We start from the raw sequence: 15,008 nt of genomic DNA on the forward strand, positions 1-15,008 counted from the left end.
GTAACTTTGATGATAACCTTTACACACAGTGACATGAAGCACATGTCCCTTCATATTTGCCTTTGCCTGAGTGCATGCTCGCTAATAGGTCAAGTTCAGTGACACATCTACTCATTTTCAGTGTCACATAGTGTGTGTAAACAGGAAGGGAATATCATAGGTCACTAACCCTGTACACACAAGTTTACCTCTTGTGTAGTAATGTGCTGACTCAATGTGTTGTGTATCCAAAGGCAGGACAGTTCAAAGACATCTCTTAGTATTGCAGCACAGGGGTCCTTGTAGCTCCCCTTATTGACTGTGACTTTCTTGAATATAACATTTGTAGAACATGTTTTGTTATAGGGTTTCATTATGTCCATTAAAACATACTGTAACTCTAAATAATTCCAAATGCCAGCCACTGAACTAGCTTATTTCATCATTGACAAAATAAAGGTCATATTCCTTTATTGCTGGTCAAAGAGAAAATTAAATAAAAATAACTACATAAGGGATGAGAAATGTGCACTTCTATTCCCGCCTGCATTGATTTCATGTCCCCAGTCGCTACCACTCACACCTTACAGTTTGGCAAGTCTGTGCTTTACTACAGTCAGAATAACTGTTTGAATCACATATTTGTTGTCCTCATATTAATGGTGGTATTCTATAAAACAACACACTCCATCCTCATCTTCATGCATTTGATTGAATATCAACTCTGTCTATGTGCCCCCAATAGATCAACTTGGTGCCCCAAAGCTTGGCTAGGAAGAGAGTTTGGAACAAGAAGTATCCCATTTGCATTGAGTTGGCTAAGCAGGAGGACTTCATGTCCAAGACCCAGGTAGAGAAGCCTGATGCTGGGGAGGAGAAACTAGCAACGCTGGGTGAGAAGCTCGAACGAAGTGAGTCAGAGTTGGCATCGGGATCAGGCTCAACAGAGGAACCCAAAAAAACAACTTCTGCAGGCGGGGAACTGACAATCTACTTGTTTGGGAGGACGGGTCGGGAAAAAGAAGAGTGGTTCCGGAGATTTCTTCTAGCGTCCCGAATAAAGGCAGAGGGGAAAGGTGTCAGTCTGCCTGGCATCTGCAAGAGTGGTGAGTGAGATGTACAGTGTCACACACCAAGATGCAAAATATCCATTGACATTCTGTTTATCCGTCTGTGTTATCCTTTCCACACACATACTGTATTTGCACAGACACACATCACTTCCCCGAATTCACAATAGTTATTCTCTTGAGTATTTAACTGCACAGCCATCAGATCTGTGCATAAGCCCCGGTTTAGGGACTGCCAATCCCCTCAACTGAGTGAACAGATGAGTGTGAATGCGTCAGCAGGATTACATGCACAGAGAAGCAGCATATTATAGTATTGGTCTCCACTGTGCGATATAAGCCTGCAAGGATAAGGCCCAATTTAAAGGGAAACACTAGCACTGGGTGGGTCCAGTGATAAAGGAAGTGCAGGGTGAAGAGGATTACCGGAAAGATCATTTAAAGCCTGTTTGGTGGATATTCATAGCAATTATGTTTTAAACGACTATTTCACTGCTAATATGAGTCAGAGAGGATGCAGTGTGTCATATGGTGAAAAGCATGCTGATCAGGGGGGACTGGCCATCGGGACGTTCGGGCCCGAGGTGGGTCGCTCGGATAACTCACTAGCACCCCCCACCCCCCCTTTGATAATTTACTTGCGGCACCGAGGTGGGCCGGCGGTACCGAAGTGGGCCGGTCGAGAGTCCCGGGCTGATTTGTAGTCCCAGTCCGCCCCTGATGCTGATTCAGAGTGTTGCAGTATGCTGTGAGAAATACATTAAACACAGATCCTCTCTCTCTCTCCCAGACCTTGAGCATGCATTATGTATGTGAAATACGATGCATTGATTTGAATCAAGGAAAAATGTTGTTGGTGATCAAATGTATCCCCCCTTACTCACATCCTGCACCCTCTGTCCTCCACTTTTAGCCTTCTTGTCCCCGCACAGCCGCAGTAGCAGCCCCCAATTGGGTGGAGGCCTGGAGGCTGACAGCAGGAGCAGCAGCCGGGGGAGCCTGGAGGAGCTGTCGCAGCTCCGCCACAGAGACCCCTCCTCTGCTCTCACCTGTGGCTCTACTGCAGGGATGAAGCAGAAGATGCTGTTGGACTATAATGTCTTCATGGCCAAATATGTCAACCCCCAGGCGCCACAGACAAGCCCAACTGCCACTGAGAGCCCTGGGCCCAGCCCCGAGAGCAGCCCCAAAACTACTAAAAAGGTATGAGACAGAACGATACATGAAAGGCTGAAAAGGGATAGACAACTTACCAGGCAAAGTGATCCAGATCTCCAGTCCTTTGGGACCCCATGGCCATTTGTTAGTGAAATAACATCAACTATGTCAGTTTTTTTGTCTGCATTTTTACATGGAGGGTTCACTGTAGATTGTTGACAACTAGTAGCACTGCTGAGCAATGTTTGATTAGTGGGCTAATTTTGATTTGTGATGCTATTTTGACATTGATGTTGGAAGTCATAAAAAATTACTTGGCAATGCAGGGGACAAGGAAGAAGAATACAAGTACACGGACAGCGGATCTGCATCTAAATTCATTATAACGCCTCTATTCTGCATACATTTTGATCAATTGTCAACAAACATGGCACGTCTTAGATCATGGATAACAATGCCATTGCCAACAGGTGTCATTCATATTTACAACGTGAGACATAGATATGGCTACTAATTAGGCTGGGTTAAGGAAGCAGGAAGAGGCAGAAATAGGCGACCATTCAAATCGCTTTGTGATTTTGTTACCCGCTTTAGATATGTGATCAAACAGATCTTCAGTTTGTTTACAAGAAATCTCCAACAGAGTCAGATCTTAATTATTTGATTTCATATTGTGAATTTGTAGAGGGGGAGGTCAAAAGGGGAAGCTTTTTCCATGAAAGTATATGGACATTGGATTGAACATACCTGTGTGTGTCCCTTAGACACGCAGGAGTTCAGAGGAACCCGCGGAGCCCGAGGCCTGGGTCAACGCTTTTGTGGGACGGATGTTCTGGGACTTCCTGGGAGAGAAATACTGGGCTGATGTAGTCTCCAAGAAGATCCAGATGAAGCTCAGTAAGATCAAGGTGGGTACTACAGTATTACTAACATGTCAGGAAAAAAAAAGTAACTTTATCTCATGACTTTTTTGTCTTGATGGTTAAGTCAAAACACAATTTTTTACTGTGTTTCAGCTGCCATACGTTATGAACGAGCTGACATTGACGGAGCTAGACATGGGCTTTTCCATTCCTAAGATCCTCAATGCCTCCAAACCCTCTGTGGACCACCAAGGTAGGAATAGAAGCTACACTAGGTATGTCATGTTCTTCACACAGCGGTTGCTACAATTTTACCATCAATCTTTTTTTTCTTTCCCTTCTATCCTCCATCCGTCATAATACCCAGGTTGTTTATCAGTTGTCCCGCTTGTCTTTCTGTCTAAATAGTAAGACATGCTCTAATTTTTCTTTCCCCTCAATCCATCCATCTTCTTCATCTCCCTCTCGTACCATTTGTCCATCTTCCCTAAGCTTTGCTCTCCTTCTCTCTTGATGAAGACATTTCTCCACATCTCCTCTGGAGTCTAGCCTCTCCACGTGCCACGCTCTATTAAGCCACAGTGATTAAACTTCATGTCTTTGGTCCCCCTCGTCCATTACTCAGGCACTGACTCACCCTGCCTGCTGCTTGCATTTGGCCATAGCAAAGGGGTGGGTTGGACACACAGAGACTATACAGATATGTGAGGCAAATTCATTTCAAACGATTTTAGGCAGAGGAGGATATTTGCTATTTCTTCCCCTAACTGTATATAGATGTAATGCGTAAGTTGCCATATTTGTATTCTTCTGTATAACTTTTGAATAGTCATAGTTTTCTCCAAAGATGGTTTAGAAGAAGGAGAAATACGTCTTATTTGATTTGAGTCTCAAGATATAAAAGCATTGAAAAGGTATTACATTTTTCGTTTCAGTTGAAGCAGCCAGTCATGAGTCATTCTGCTGTCAGCCACATTTCCACGGCTGAGTCTGCAATGCTCATTAATGTGTTCTGTCTGTACCAATACACCCACAGAAATATACTCACAAAGCATAATCACTTTATCCCAGCCCATAATTAATCCTGGGGGACTGGCACCTCGCTGTAAACGTGTATGAACACAACAGGATGCTTTTGTTTGGATGGTAACATTCCCAATTTCATATCTTCTTGATATTTATTTTCTGTTGTTATGATGATAAAAAAGAGGTTGAGTGAGTGCTTCCTGACTACTTAAAGGTGGGGTAGGTAATTTTGGAGAAACCAGCTCGAGTGCACTAGAATTTGAAAATACACAGCCGGAAAAAATCTGCCACTTCCTTACAGAGCCCCTCCTCCAACACACACGAACGAGCACATGACCAATGAGGGCAAGAGATAAGTTTGTGCACAGATGGAAAGCTGACAGGCAGGTAGGCCATCCAGTTATTTTAGCTGGGCCGGCTAAAATGATTGGTCGTGCTTTTTACAGTACCACGGCTTCCACAGATGACATTTTTTTATGGATCTTTTGTCAAAGCACTTAAGATATTCATTGCTATCGGGATGTTAAGAGCATTCCATTGAATATAACAAAAAGTGTATCTCGAGCCGGTTTCTCAAACTTACCTACCCCACCTTTAATGTTGGGAGGACATGATTTGATTTACAATGTTTATTCTGCACTCCAACAACTAATAAATGCACACAGGCTTGTGTAGAGCCCTGTATTATTTATATAATGTAATTCCAGGTTTTATTAAGGACATTGATAATGTGACTTTATGACTGCTAGACTGTCAAAAAGATAGGACATAAATGGGTTGGGTGATATGTCACTGTGAGACTGTAATGCTCATTTTAAAGAAAACCCAACTGTTGAATAAATAAAGGTTTAGGTGCAAAATGTTTTTCTGATCTAGTAGTCTTAGTGAAGGAGATATAATAAGGGTGACGTCATAATAATGGTATAAATCAGAAGGGTTTATCATGGTGTGAGCATGAACATTTATATATTAAAATGTGTTTATAACATATTGCATTACATTGTTTATTTGTAGGAAACTGGTGTAAGCAGAATGATCATATTGTAAAGTCACTTTTATATTTTATGATAATAAGCAGTGAGCTAAAGACATTTTTTGTGTATTTAGAAATTAAGTATTTATATAAATGCAGTAGCAATTTCTGTACAGGTTACATCATATATCAAAATATTTAATTATATTGGCATCGCATGTCATTCTTTTTTTACGGATTACGTTTTGGACTTTTTTTTCTTTTATTAGTTCAACTGAAAACAGGCACAGGGGAGAGAGAGAGTTAAGAAAAAGCGCTGATTGTCAAATGCATTGACGAGATGAAAAAAACAAAATGTCATGATGACACTTCAGGAAAAGAAAAGGTTTCAATAGCTTAGAATCAAGGCTATATCTTTTATCATATAATATTGTTTTTGTTGGAATATATTTCTGAGTTCAGTGTAGAAACACCCTCAAGCTCACTGGTTCAGGTACAGTATGTTTATTCCTCAAAAATGAACTAGGCCCTCCAGACTCCCTCTAACTCCAGTGTGTCTTCTTCTACATGGAGAAAACAAGACATTGTTTTCTGAATTATTACTGTCATTAAGCGTCTCTTTTGACGCTGCCTCCACAGATACAAATCAATGAGCATTTTTTCGGGATTGGAAAATGAAGAGGAGGAAAGAGCGAAGCACTTATAGATAATAAGATTCATCGAGCAAACAGCGAATAATCAAAATCTAAATAGTTCTTCCGTCACCTCCTGAGAAGTGTAATGTTTAAACAGGAAGTAGTCTGATAAGCCAATAACCAGGCCCGCCTCCCCCAGAGCTAACCTTTTCCTTGTTTGCTGGAGGTTGGGACTTCCTCCTGTCAGCTCTGCAGGGGACCTTGAAGCAATTAAACATAGGGCAGGAGCTTCTTGTTTATTCAAAGAAATGACATGAGTTGGGAATTGTAGTTGTTGCACTGGGGGGCATAAGGTAGCATTATTTATTTACATAATAAAATGTAATATGTCTGTGTGGTATCCCTCACTATCTGTCCAGGTCTGTGGTTCGATCTTGAGGTCTCGTACACGGGGTCCTTCCTCATGACACTAGAAACCAAGATGAACCTGGCCCGTCTGGGGAAGGAGAGCGAGGGGCTCGGGGAGCAAGGAAAAGAGTGGTGAGGCTTTCAATAACATTCAGGGATGAAGATAATGAAGCTAAGTCTGCATTTAGAATGTCTTATATATGTTTCAAATAGAGTGCCACAGTGACGCGTCCTAAAACCCGGAAGTAAGTTAGCATTTTACCACTTCGACAAAAACCAATGCAATTTCTCCATAGGATTTTGGAAAATAGCTCGAAATAAGGTCTGTGGTTGACACAAATTGAAGAGACAGATCACGTTTTGTTCAGCCGGATAATATCCACATGTCTACCCTACTTTTATAATTTTCTAATCATAAATCTAATCAATAGATTTATGATTCGAAAATTATAAAAGGGTTTTGGGACGCGTCACTGTGGCACTCTATTGTTTTTGTCATTTTCTCATCATACATTATCTGTGACCCACATAATAGGATTACCTTTATTGCTTCACACCAAACCCTCCAAGCTGGAGGTTAATTGAGCGGATTTACATTTGGAACCATATTAGTTGTCACCTTTGTTTTTTCTTACCATTTTCTATTGGCTTTTCCTCCCTTCTCTTTATATATGGATCCTCTCTTTGGATGCTTACCACTGTGGATTTGCCCAATTTCTGGTGAGTTTGGGTACACCTGTCTCTAGAAAAAAAAATCTATAAATAAAAACATTTATTCATATCAGTAGGGATGAACTAATTGGGAATTAGTCTGACTGTGCAACAGTGAGTGTTTATGTGTGTGTGACAGGCCCAGGCCACGGACGTACTGTCTGGCAGACAGCGATGAGGAGTCGTCTAGTGCCGGCTCTTCGGATGAAGAGGACACCCCCGAACTCCTCAGTGACAGAGCCATTTTTCCTGGAGCAGAGGGGTGAGCGAATGTCTCTTAGCAACAATAACATCATTATCTGAATTGAGAATGGGCTGCAACAGATTCACACTGATGTGTTGAAGCAGTCTGTTCTGCCCTTCCAGTCCGCCCACCCACCTACTCAGTGCCACACGTTTGAAAGCCTGCTGCTGATTTAATGTAGCACCCGGTCACTTCCTCCATCGTGGGTGCTGAGTAGAGAGAGATGCTGTTATGAATAAATAAAGAACCTGACTCACTCCTTGCCTCCCCTCCTCCTTCCATCCTCTGGTCACGTAGCTACGTGGGAGGCCACAGGCCCAGCAAGATTATGCGCTTTGTGGACAAGATAGCCAAGTCGAAGTACTTCCAGAAAGCCACAGAGACGGAGTTCATTAAGAAGAAGATGGAGGAGGTGTCAAACACGCCCCTGTTGCTAACTGTGGAGGTGCAGGAGTTTCGTGGGACGCTGGCTGTCAACATCCCACCACCCCCCACGGACAGGATATGGTATGTTCACTTCCAGGGACGAGTGCATTCAGTCAGTAGGATGATTCCAAGGGAATATTGGTTTCAGATTATAACTCTGCACCCTCTGCTGGGCAAACAAGGACATGCATACGATGAAAGAACAGAATGTTTAATCACCAGTAAATTAAATTCACTTAATGTTTAGAATTAAAATGAGGGCACAAAGCAGTGTGGGGAATGTTAAATCCTTAAGGACTTTCTTTGTTCTTTAAAAGCTTCATTAAAATGTGCATAATTTTCAGCCTAATTTGTGCCTGCTTTTATGTAGCCTTTAAGAACTTGGATTGCAATTCAGCTTGTTTTGGTTTAAACTATTAAAAAAACTAAATAATAATAATGTTCTTCTCTTGTCAGGTATGGCTTCCGGAGTCCGCCTCACCTAGAGCTTAAAGCACGGCCTAAACTGGGTGAGAGGGAGGTCACTTTAGTTCATGTGACAGACTGGATTGAGAAGAAACTAGACCAGGAATTCCAGGTATACACTGAGAAAAGATGCACATGCTTAGTTATGAATACAATTTGTTTAAAATGTTAGAAGGTTAAGTCATATCACGTGATGTTTGCCAACTCCTGTGTGGTTTAACAACCTCGGTTGCCTGACTGAGAGGCTTAAGGTTTACTGAAGAGCAAAGACAATGTCCCCCCAGATGTTTTAGGGTCAGTATTTGGGTAATAAAAGAGGACATTGGGATTCATTTACGGCTGCCCACCTACATGCACTTCAAAGCAGTCTGCCTGTGGCTTTCTCTCCCCTCGTATATCCAAAGTAATGATACGGCTGCCTCTAGATAACTGCCCTGTGGCACACCTGCAACTACTGTCCCTGTCAGGTCTACCACACATCTACATTTATCCCTGCCTGACTCCTCTGGGGGTTATTATTATGTACATGGCAGTAAAATACAGTGCAGAACTGCTCACTGTTGTCATGTGTGAGTATTTACATAAGGCGTTTCAACAATGGCCAAACTCAGTCCTTATTGGTTTCAATACATAACATTGCAGGGTTAGATACACGGGGTGGCTGTTAAGGTATTTTTTTCTTTCTATTTCATGTCAACAGAATTAATATCATGCCTGCGTCTTTATTTAGTTTATAACAAAAGTATTAATTTGTAGTTTCTGCTCCATCCATTCTCTACATGCTTTTTTTTGTTTGATTTTTAAGTTTTTAATGACTCCTTACTGTGCTTGCTCTCCCACAGAAAATATTTGTGATGCCAAACATGGACGATGTATGGCTACCCATAATGCACTCTGCCATGGACACACGTTCAAATGCCAACATGGTTACTGTGACAAATGAGGCCTTGAAGGACCAAGAACCTGAGGAGTCTGAGGTCTCCGAAGAGTGAAGACCGCTGTTTAAAGTGTGTGATGACTGACATGTTATCACCATGGCAATATGATGAGTCCCCGCCCCTCTCAGAGACCGACGGGTGCAGCAACGGGCCGGGCCAACTCCAATATTTTTAACCATGTTCCAGTCCCATTGTTGCACCACACATGAAGTGCGTCAAAAACTGTAAATGGGGGCTGAGTCGTAATCACCTGTGGTGACTACAAGCAGGGAAACGGAAGAGAGTTGTGACTCATAGATTGTCCTCCAATCAGTTTTATTCTTAATATGATTTATTTTCTGATGGAATTCAATACATGGGGCATGTCCAGACTGCTTTAACAAACGTGTGTGTTGGTGGATCAACATAATAGCCATCAGAAGAACCATAAGACCTGTGATGTACATCTGTACTAAACATGATAGTACAATACATTTTAGTGCAACCTTTCTAATCGAGCATTTTGTTGCTAAACCGTTACTCTTCAAAGCTTTGAAGCACCTGATGAAGACAGTATGAGTTTGAGGGAAACATCCTAAGATTTGGAGAAGATTTTTCTGGAAGTCCCTGTCTCAATTGATACATATTTCACAGGGACAACTCCTTGATCAACCATCCACACTGCTGCCTGTGCGGTCGCCCGGCACCTTTATGCAAACAGATCAACGGCACTGTGTCCATCGAAGACACTAGGTCAGTTTAAATCCACTATGGACACAATCACAACATACAGCTTGTGTGCTTTTAACCATGTGGTAGGGATTACAGTTAAAACTGACTTTAGAGGGGAACATTAAAAGTATCTGCAAACACAGCAGCTAAACATTGCCTAGGTCTGATGAATGTAAACACTTGAATGCAGCTCCTTAGCTGTTCAAGGAATAGCTCATTCACTGACAACGTGCTTCTACGCAACATGCTTCAAGACTTCTTTTCATGTTATATCCAGAGTTGAGCTAAAGTAATAATTTTGGTTTTATTGCCAAAGCAATTTTTCACTTCTGAGGTAAGCGTTGAGAAAATAAGCAATCGGTGTATTCGCTTGTGTCCCTATTGAGGCCACTGCAGTGATTTACTGCACACGTTTGGACAGGAGACGACAAAAACCCTTTTGTGAACAGAAACCCTGAGTTTTTTTAGGTAATAAAAGAGGGAGACAAACTCACTCTTACCGCTTTATTTGAATAAGTGACATGCTGGATATTAGCCATATTATTTAATGTTGTCAGAAGACATTCAGCTAATGAATGCTCTTAAATTATTTATTGATATGCTGGTTTTTTTGTACTGTTTTCAAAGACATACCATTTTACTGAACAGCAACGTTGTATTCTGCCAAGACGCTCAGCTGCTTTGCAGGCGACTATTATTTTACATGTTTTGTTTAAATGTGTGTTGGCAAAGTGTAAGAGGCAGAAAGTGCCTTTAAAATAAACATTCCTCCGTAGTCAGCCATCACATTTGTTGCATCAGTCGAGGATATAGAAAGTGTCTGTGCCATTACTGTGTCTGTCAAGACATGCCCTATGGTTTCACAAGTTTTGGTGTTGTTCTTTTGCACAGTGATGACAAAAATATCAAACATTACTGTTGTGTTCAGTGATGTCAAAGAATGTTACGGTTCTGATCGTTGTGGATCAATAAAACCTATTGCTTGGAAAGAGTTTGAGCAGCTTTGTGGTCCTAACATACAGTAACTTATTCTCATAATTGATTCAGCTGTGATATGCATGTCAACTTATCAATCATTAAAAAAAAAAAAAAAAAAAAAAAAAAAGTGTAAAATACTTAATTTAAATCACGATTCCATTTATGATTAACAGAACCAACTATTTTTCACATTTACTAAGCTGTTACGAGACTGTTAGGGATGTCTGCCAGAAAAAAAAAGCCAAATAATAAATCAAAATAGTAATTAACTTCTCTCTCCAGCTCTGTACATGGTTTCAATGGACAAAAGACTTTCCAATGATAACAAAAAGCATGTATAGTAGTAGTTACATTACCGTAAGGAAAAGGCAACAAGGACCCTCAACAGCATCACATTCTATTGTAAACTTCTTCAGTGTCTCATTGGACATTTTATATTAATTGGACAAAACAAATATAGCTTTATCATTTAGATTCTGTGTCTTGCTTAAAAGGAGAGACTTGGGAAAATTGCCAAGTAACCCCAGTTATAACAAGACTTGATTTACTCTCGCACTTCTCTTATCCTTAGTGAATGGCTAAGGAAAAAGCCATTCAGGTGTTAAGGAAAGTGCGCATGGTGAATTTAAAGAAGAAAAATAAAATACTGTTTTTTTACAATTGCTTTATTCACAAGACATATTTCTACAGTTAAGCAGTATGCATTTTCTAATGGCTCAGGAATGAACGCATTAGAAACCCACAAACATGTTGATTTACGAGTCCTGGTGTCACCTTGTAATTTACAGCATCTTGTCCATTTGTTGATCGTCAATCAGATTGCTGCAAAAGAAAACAACTTTGAGTAAGCTCAGTTATTTAAACACCATCCATTTGAAGATTGTATGTTGGTCATGTCAGATGTAGATTGTCTTCATATTAAATCAGAAGTCTAACGCATCATGATCATCATACATAACCATTAAATGCCACATTGTGATCACATAAGATACTCACCATGTTGCTCATGCAGGGATCCAGCCACACCAAAATCCATTTCCTGTAAATATAAAATGTCTGAGTGAACCTGATTGAGACCCACACACCAGGATATTTATTTGTGGGGTCGAGTCAGAAAAGTATATGATGACTTCATTTTCATATCAGAAGTCTAACGCACTTAAATCATCATTCATGATCTAAAACAAGAGATTTTAAACAGTTAAAGAAAAACTCACCATTATACAGTCCTGTTAGGCCTTAGCCGGTCTCCATTCAGTCCACGTGGGGATATGCAAGCACTTCGAAAACCTGCCACAAACCTTTACGAGCGGCCCTGTGGACAGCACAACATACTTAGTGTAAGAAGAAATCAATTAGCATTTGCCATTCACATGTTGTAAAAAATGAACATACTTCGTCAAACTCTCATTGGACATTTCATATTAACTGGACACAACCAATATAGCTTTTATCATTTAGATTCTGTGTCTTGCGTAAAAAGAGAGACTTGGGAAAATTGCCAAGTAACCCCAGTTATAACAAGACATTTACTCTCGCACTTCTCTCATCCTTTGTGAATGAGCTAAGGAAAAAGCCATTCAGGTGATAAGAAAAGTGCGTACGGTGAATTTACAGAAGCAGCAAACAATACCGTTATTTTTTTTTTTTTTTACAAGACATATATTTCTACAGTTAAGCAATATCCATTTTCTAATGGCTCAGGAATGCAAAGAAACCCACAAGCATGTTGATTTATGAGTCCTGGTTTCACCTTGTAATTGACAGTAACTTGTCCATTTGTAGATCAATCAGATTCCTGCAGAAGAAAACAACTTTGAGTGAGCGCAGTTATTTGAACACCATCCATTTTAAGATTGTATATGGGTCATGTCAGATGTAAATTGTCTTCATCTTAAATCAGATCTCAACCATATTATGATCATCATACATAACCATGAAATGCCACATGGTGATATGATAAGATACTCACCATGTTGCTCATGCAGGGATCCAGCCACACCAAAATCCATTTCCTGTAAATATAAAATGTCTGAGTGAACCTGAATGAGACACACACACACCAGGATATTTATTTGTGGGGTCTAGTCAGAAAAGTATATGATGACTTCATTTTCATATCAGAAGTCTAACGCACTTAAATCATCATTCACGATATAAAACAAGAGATTTAAACAGTTAAAGAAAAACTCACCGTGATACAGTCCCGTTAGGCCTTAACCGGTCTCCATTCAGTCCACGTGGGGATATGCAAGCACTTCGAAAACCTGCCACGAACCTTTACGAGCGGCCCTGTGGACAGCACAACATATTTAGTGTAAGAAGAAATCAATTAGCATTTGCCATTCACATGTTATTGGACACAACCAATATAGCTTTTATCATTTAGATTGTGTCTTGCGTAAAAAGAGAGACTTGGGAAAATTGCCAAGTAACCCCAGTTATAACAAGACATTTACTCTCGCACTTCTCTTATCCTTTGTGAATGGTTAAGGAAAAAGCCATTCAGGTGTTAAGAAAAGTGCGTACGGTGAATTTACAGAAGCAGCAAACAATACCGTTTGTTTTGTTTTTTACAAGTGGTTTATTCACAAGACATATTTCCACAGTTAAGCAATATGCATTTTCTAATGGCTCAGGAATGCAAAGAAACCCACAAGCATGTAGATTTATGAGTCCTGGTTTCACCTTGTAATTGACAGTAACTTGTCCATTTGTAGATCAGTCAGATTCCTACAGAAGAAAACAACTTTGAGTGAGCGGTTATTTGAACACCATCCATTTTAAGATTGTATATGGGTCATGTCAGATGTTAATTGTCTTCATATTAAATCAGATCTCAACCATATTATGATCATCATACATAACCATTAAATGCCACATTGTGATCACATAAGATACTCACCATGTTGCTCATGCAGGGATCCAGCCACACCAAAATCCATTTCCTGTAAATATAAAATGTCTGAGTGAACCTGATTGAGACCCCCACACACACCAGGATATTTATTTGTGGGGTCGAGTCAGAAAAGTATATGATGACTTCATTTTCATATCAGAAGTCTAACGCACTTAAATCATCATTCACGATCTAAAACAAGAGATTTTAAGCATGTAGATGTATGAGTCCTGGTTTCACCTTGTAATTGACAGTAACTTGTCCATTTGTAGATCAGTCAGATTCCTGCAGAAGAAAACAACTTTGAGTGAGCAGTTATTTGAACACCATCCATTTTAAGATTGTATATGGGTCATGTCAGATGTAAATTGTCTTCATATTAAAATCAGATCTCAACCATATTATGATCATCATACATAACCATTAAATACCACATTATGATCACATAAGATACTCACCATGTTGCTCATGCAGGGATCCAGCCACACCAACATCCATTTCCTGTAAATATAAAATGTCTGAGTGAACCTGATTGAGACCCACACACAAGGATATTTATTTGTGGGGTCGAGTCAGAAAAGTATATGACTTCATTTTCACATCAGAAGTCTAACGCACTTAAATCATCATTCACGATCTAAAACAAGAGATTTTAAGCATGTTGATGTATGAGTCCTGGTTTCACCTTGTAATTGACAGTAACTTTTCTATTTGTAGATCAGTCAGATTCCTGCAGAAGAAAACAACTTTGAGTGAGCAGTTATTTGAACACCATCCATTTTAAGAATGTATATGGGTCATGTCAGAAGTAAATCGTCTTCATATTAAAATCAGATCTCAACCATATTATGATCATCATACATAACCATTAAATGCCACATTGTGATCACATAAGATACTCACCATGTTGCTCATGCAGGGATCCAGCCACACCAACATCCATTTCCTGTAAATATAAAATGTCTGAGTGAACCTGTTTGAGACACACACCAGGATATATATTTGTGGGATCGAGTCAGCAAGTATATGATGACTTCATTTTCATATCAGAAGTCTAACGCACTTAAATCATCATTCACGATCAAAAACAAGAGATTTCAAATGTTTAAAAAAAAACCTCACCGTCTCATTAGGCCTTAGCCCGTCTCCATTCGGTCCACGTGGGGATATGCAAGCACTTCGAAAACCTGCTATGAAACCTTACGGCCGGCACTGTGGACAGCAAAACATACTGTGTGTAAGAAGAAATCAACTATTAGGATTTTCCATTCACGTTATAAAAAAATTAAACTTACTTCGACATGTCCAGGCAGACGCGGCCTAGTCACGCAGTTCCAACATGCACCATGATGCATTAGAAAAAGAAAACTATTTGTATGCACATTTACGTCAGGTATCGTAATACTGTATCGAAAATGTGCATGCAAATAAGCGTTTTCTAACCATGTTAAATGCAAAACGTTCAAGACTGGCTGGTTTGACCACAGAAAGCATGCTCTCAAGGGGTGGGCTCGTGGACTTCTG

At 40.2% G+C, this 15,008-nt stretch overlaps 1 protein-coding gene and 1 long non-coding RNA gene across 9 annotated transcripts in view; one reads left to right on the plus strand and one right to left on the minus strand.

Annotated features, from left to right (window-relative positions):
• The window catches only part of tex2 (testis expressed 2), a 28,357-nt gene extending 17,761 nt beyond the window's left edge, over nucleotides 1–10,596 (plus strand). For 4 of the 5 annotated variants that reach the window (XM_034143291.1, XM_034143290.1, XM_034143292.1 and 1 more), the window contains 9 exons: nucleotides 725–1,085; nucleotides 1,963–2,252; nucleotides 2,972–3,115; nucleotides 3,224–3,323; nucleotides 6,124–6,244; nucleotides 6,963–7,085; nucleotides 7,365–7,574; nucleotides 7,950–8,070; nucleotides 8,801–10,596. In XM_034143291.1, the coding sequence (XP_033999182.1) occupies nucleotides 725–1,085; nucleotides 1,963–2,252; nucleotides 2,972–3,115; nucleotides 3,224–3,323; nucleotides 6,124–6,244; nucleotides 6,963–7,085; nucleotides 7,365–7,574; nucleotides 7,950–8,070; nucleotides 8,801–8,950 (1,620 nt within the window). In that variant the 3' untranslated portion in view covers nucleotides 8,951–10,596. The remainder of the gene's footprint in view (nucleotides 1–724; nucleotides 1,086–1,962; nucleotides 2,253–2,971; nucleotides 3,116–3,223; nucleotides 3,324–6,123; nucleotides 6,245–6,962; nucleotides 7,086–7,364; nucleotides 7,575–7,949; nucleotides 8,071–8,800) is intronic. The other variant, XM_034143294.1, reaches the window with a different exon arrangement.
• A 636-nt stretch (nucleotides 10,597–11,232) lies between these two features.
• On the minus strand, nucleotides 11,233–15,002 carry LOC117492185. 4 transcript variants are annotated; one of them, XR_004556831.1, is made up of 14 exons: nucleotides 14,780–15,002; nucleotides 14,607–14,696; nucleotides 14,388–14,430; nucleotides 14,170–14,214; nucleotides 13,943–13,985; nucleotides 13,725–13,769; nucleotides 13,491–13,533; nucleotides 13,274–13,318; nucleotides 12,780–12,877; nucleotides 12,558–12,600; nucleotides 12,339–12,383; nucleotides 11,803–11,900; nucleotides 11,582–11,624; nucleotides 11,233–11,407 (listed from the first exon to the last, which is right to left on the minus strand). It is a non-coding gene; the product is annotated as an uncharacterized LOC117492185 (long non-coding RNA). The 4 variants fall into 4 exon arrangements; XR_004556834.1 differs by lacking the exons at nucleotides 13,943–13,985; nucleotides 14,170–14,214; XR_004556832.1 differs by lacking the exons at nucleotides 13,725–13,769; nucleotides 13,943–13,985.
• Between the last annotated feature and the right edge of the window lie 6 nt (nucleotides 15,003–15,008).

Source organism: Trematomus bernacchii, unplaced genomic scaffold, assembly GCF_902827165.1.
Source record: "Trematomus bernacchii unplaced genomic scaffold, fTreBer1.1, whole genome shotgun sequence".
NCBI classification, from domain to species: domain Eukaryota; kingdom Metazoa; phylum Chordata; class Actinopteri; order Perciformes; family Nototheniidae; genus Trematomus; species Trematomus bernacchii.